Raw genomic sequence first — 3,013 nt, 5'->3', positions numbered from 1 at the left:
CTTGCTCTTTGTGCTACTGTTAAGGCGTGCTTTCCTGTGTGATTTTCCCTATGAAGATTCTCCTCTTCTGCGGCAGCGTTCAGAGGCCGTCTTCCTTTTTATCTTCTTTATGAAGATGCTTCCTTTTCCTGGTATCTTCAGGAAGTTCCTTCGCCGTATCATTTTGAAGATATTCTTTTGCCTCGATTATTGTGAAAATGTCTTTTCCTGTAGCATCATTATGAACGGATTCTTCAGCTGCCTCCTTGTGAAAGTGCCCTTGTTACTACATCCCTGTTGAGATGTTGTATTGTACGTGGTTGTTGTTTATTAGGATTCTTGTTCCCGAATATCATGATTGACGTATTTTTTTATTTCTCTATTTAGAATCGTTATGAGCATATTTCCTTCTGGGAACTATCTATGAGGATGCTCACATATGTGAAATGTAAATGTCATAACCATACTGATGTTGTAGCATTACGAAACAGGAATCGTATACCCATGTGTGAAAGGGCACCTTTATTCCTTGTTTATTATTGCTTTAGAAGTGATGATGTTCAATGTCTACTATTAAGTCAATAACAGTGTCACACGGATAACACTGTTAATTGAAATGCAGAGTTACGTAAAGGGTAAGGATCGTCTGGAGTGTTATTGTAGGGAGGCTACTGACGTGTCCGTAATAGTCATTTGCGCAAAATACTGACATGCTTATGGTTTCGTTACATGAAGAGGACAACTCCGCTTGTGGGAGTCTTGTTTGCAGAATAGCCATGTGCACTTCTAAGGGTGGGGCAGCGCCGGGATGTACGTATAATACTGTTAGTGGAAGGGTATTGATGTCCATATAGTAGTTTATGCGAAGGATTCAGAGTTTAGGCTCCCATTATATGAGAAACATTATTCTATGAAGTACATGGATATTCCACGAAAAATATTGCGTTAAGATTATTGATTTGTCAAGATTTTCCATGGTCAGGAGTGCAGATGTTCCCATAATACCGTTATATCACAGTACTAATGTTTGACCTATATAGATGAGTCCAAGTGCTATTATACTAAAAGTATCATTACGTGCGACGTGCCGTGGAGGGATGAATACGATTATCCTGGGGGGATTATTATTCGAAAAGTACGAGTGTGCAAGGAGTACTGTTATATTAAGAGTACTTTTTTGAGAATAATACTTTTATTTGAGGAGAATTACTGTTATGTATGTAGTGGTGTACCATGAGGAGTAGGAATATCCCTGGAGTAACATTATCTGCAGTATTTCGATATAAGATTAACGGTTCCATTATATGAAGCAAAGAATTGTGCAAATGGGGTAAATTGCCTGGAGTACTATTTTTTGAAGAATATTGCTACACCCACAGTACTATGAGGTTAAGAGTACTTTTGTGTGTGCAATATTGACATCCTAGGAGTGGTATTATTAGTCGGGCACTATTCTGTGAAGTGCATCGATATTCCAGGAAAACTATTTCCTGAAAAATATTGATGTGTATTTATTACCAATGGTGAACATTGTGGAAGTTCCCGTAGTATTGTTACATGAATGTACTAATGGAGAAACTAAAATGATATCTGGAGAGTATTGTTGTTTGAACACCGCACGTCCATAAGAGTTATGGATCATTTGGAGCTATATTCTGTAAGCCATCTCACGTGTGGGTTGTATTCTTATTTGCAAGGGAGATTTGGTCAATGATAATGCATGTCTCCCAAACACGATTATCTGAACGGTTTTGATATACGCAAAGTGCTTTTATATAGGGGGCACTATTTTATTAAGCGTAAGAATATATCCCCAGTAGTATGTAGTTAGCTGAAGGTATGTGCCCCGAATATTACTATAGGGTGGATGAACCATTGGACGTTCCGTTATTTGAATAAAACCATTGTTCATACTGCATTGATGTGTTCTCATTTCCGGTACCTTATTTTTGAAAGGGCTAAGATCCTGGCTATAATATAAGGACATCACAATTTTACCAAATCCTGTGATGTATCTGCCGTAGCATTTTTTGAGGAAAAGCATTATCCTAAAAGTAGTATCATATGGATAGTACTGTTCTCCCTGGAATATCATTGGTGTTGATAACGTTAATGTTACGAGGATATCTTTGACAGAAGGATAGGAATATCTCTAACATACAAACCACTTATCATTATAGGAAGAAGAGAAGAGAAAAATGAAGTGGAAGGAATGCCTAAAATGAAGTTTATACGTTCAAGGTACTGCAACATTGAACAAAGTTCTCCATTGCAGAGGAAGAATAAATATATAGGGTACAACCATCTAAGTGACTTAACAATATCAGCGAAAATGGACCTGGATCTGAATGGGAAAAGACAAGGGAGAAGTAGCGCTATATAACGAGAGGGAACAAAAATCACCTAAGAACTAAGGGTACCTAAAGCAATGTTAACAAACACCAAAACAACCCACAGGAAAGAAAGGTGAACACGACAGAGAACAATTACGGTAACATATAAAGTGGGATATTCACCGGGCCCAATACCGCATCGAATAAGAGACGAATTCATTGCGAACATTCGTGTGTCAAAATACAAACAATTATTCATACTTATCGAGAAAGAAATATAAGTACGGAATTTCTTACCTATATTGATTGGTTTTCTGAATTTTTTCCTATCTGTATTGAGAGTTCTGGCTTGAATTAAACACTCTACAATTTTATTTGTTGCCCTAGGATGTAAGATCCTACGATACCCTCTGTGATGTTATACATGAAAATATATAATTGTTTAAAAGAGATTTATTTCTCCTTTGAAGTTTTAGAAGCTTCCTTAGACCCTATTTTGTTTTTGTAAAGATATAACGGATTTTCTGATGTAGATTCTGGAAGAGTTACGACATTCAATATCTCCACGCTTAGTGTAAAGGTGCTCCTTCCTGTTGTATCTAAAATCGTAATGATAAGATATCTATGTTGGCTGCATGGTTCACTACTGCTCAGAGGTCTGACCTGAAAGTTCTGTTGTTACCTGTATATTTTGTGTTGCC

General features: G+C 37.1%; 1 protein-coding gene across 1 annotated transcript; it reads right to left on the bottom strand.

Moving 5' to 3' along the window:
* Window positions 1-1,750: 1,750 nt before the first annotated feature.
* On the bottom strand, window positions 1,751-2,074 carry C922_05612 (hypothetical protein; the record flags this gene model as incomplete). Its single annotated transcript, XM_008821183.1, has 1 exon — window positions 1,751-2,074. One exon carries the CDS (start codon window positions 2,072-2,074, stop codon window positions 1,751-1,753), a length of 324 nt encoding a protein of 107 aa, XP_008819405.1.
* Between the last annotated feature and the right edge of the window lie 939 nt (window positions 2,075-3,013).

The sequence above is a fragment of the Plasmodium inui genome (genome assembly GCF_000524495.1).
Source record: "Plasmodium inui San Antonio 1 unplaced genomic scaffold supercont1.111, whole genome shotgun sequence".
Taxonomy (NCBI): Eukaryota; Apicomplexa; class Aconoidasida; order Haemosporida; family Plasmodiidae; genus Plasmodium; species Plasmodium inui.
The sequence above is the reverse complement of the archived record's forward strand: the minus strand, read 5'-3'. Positions and strand labels throughout refer to the sequence as shown.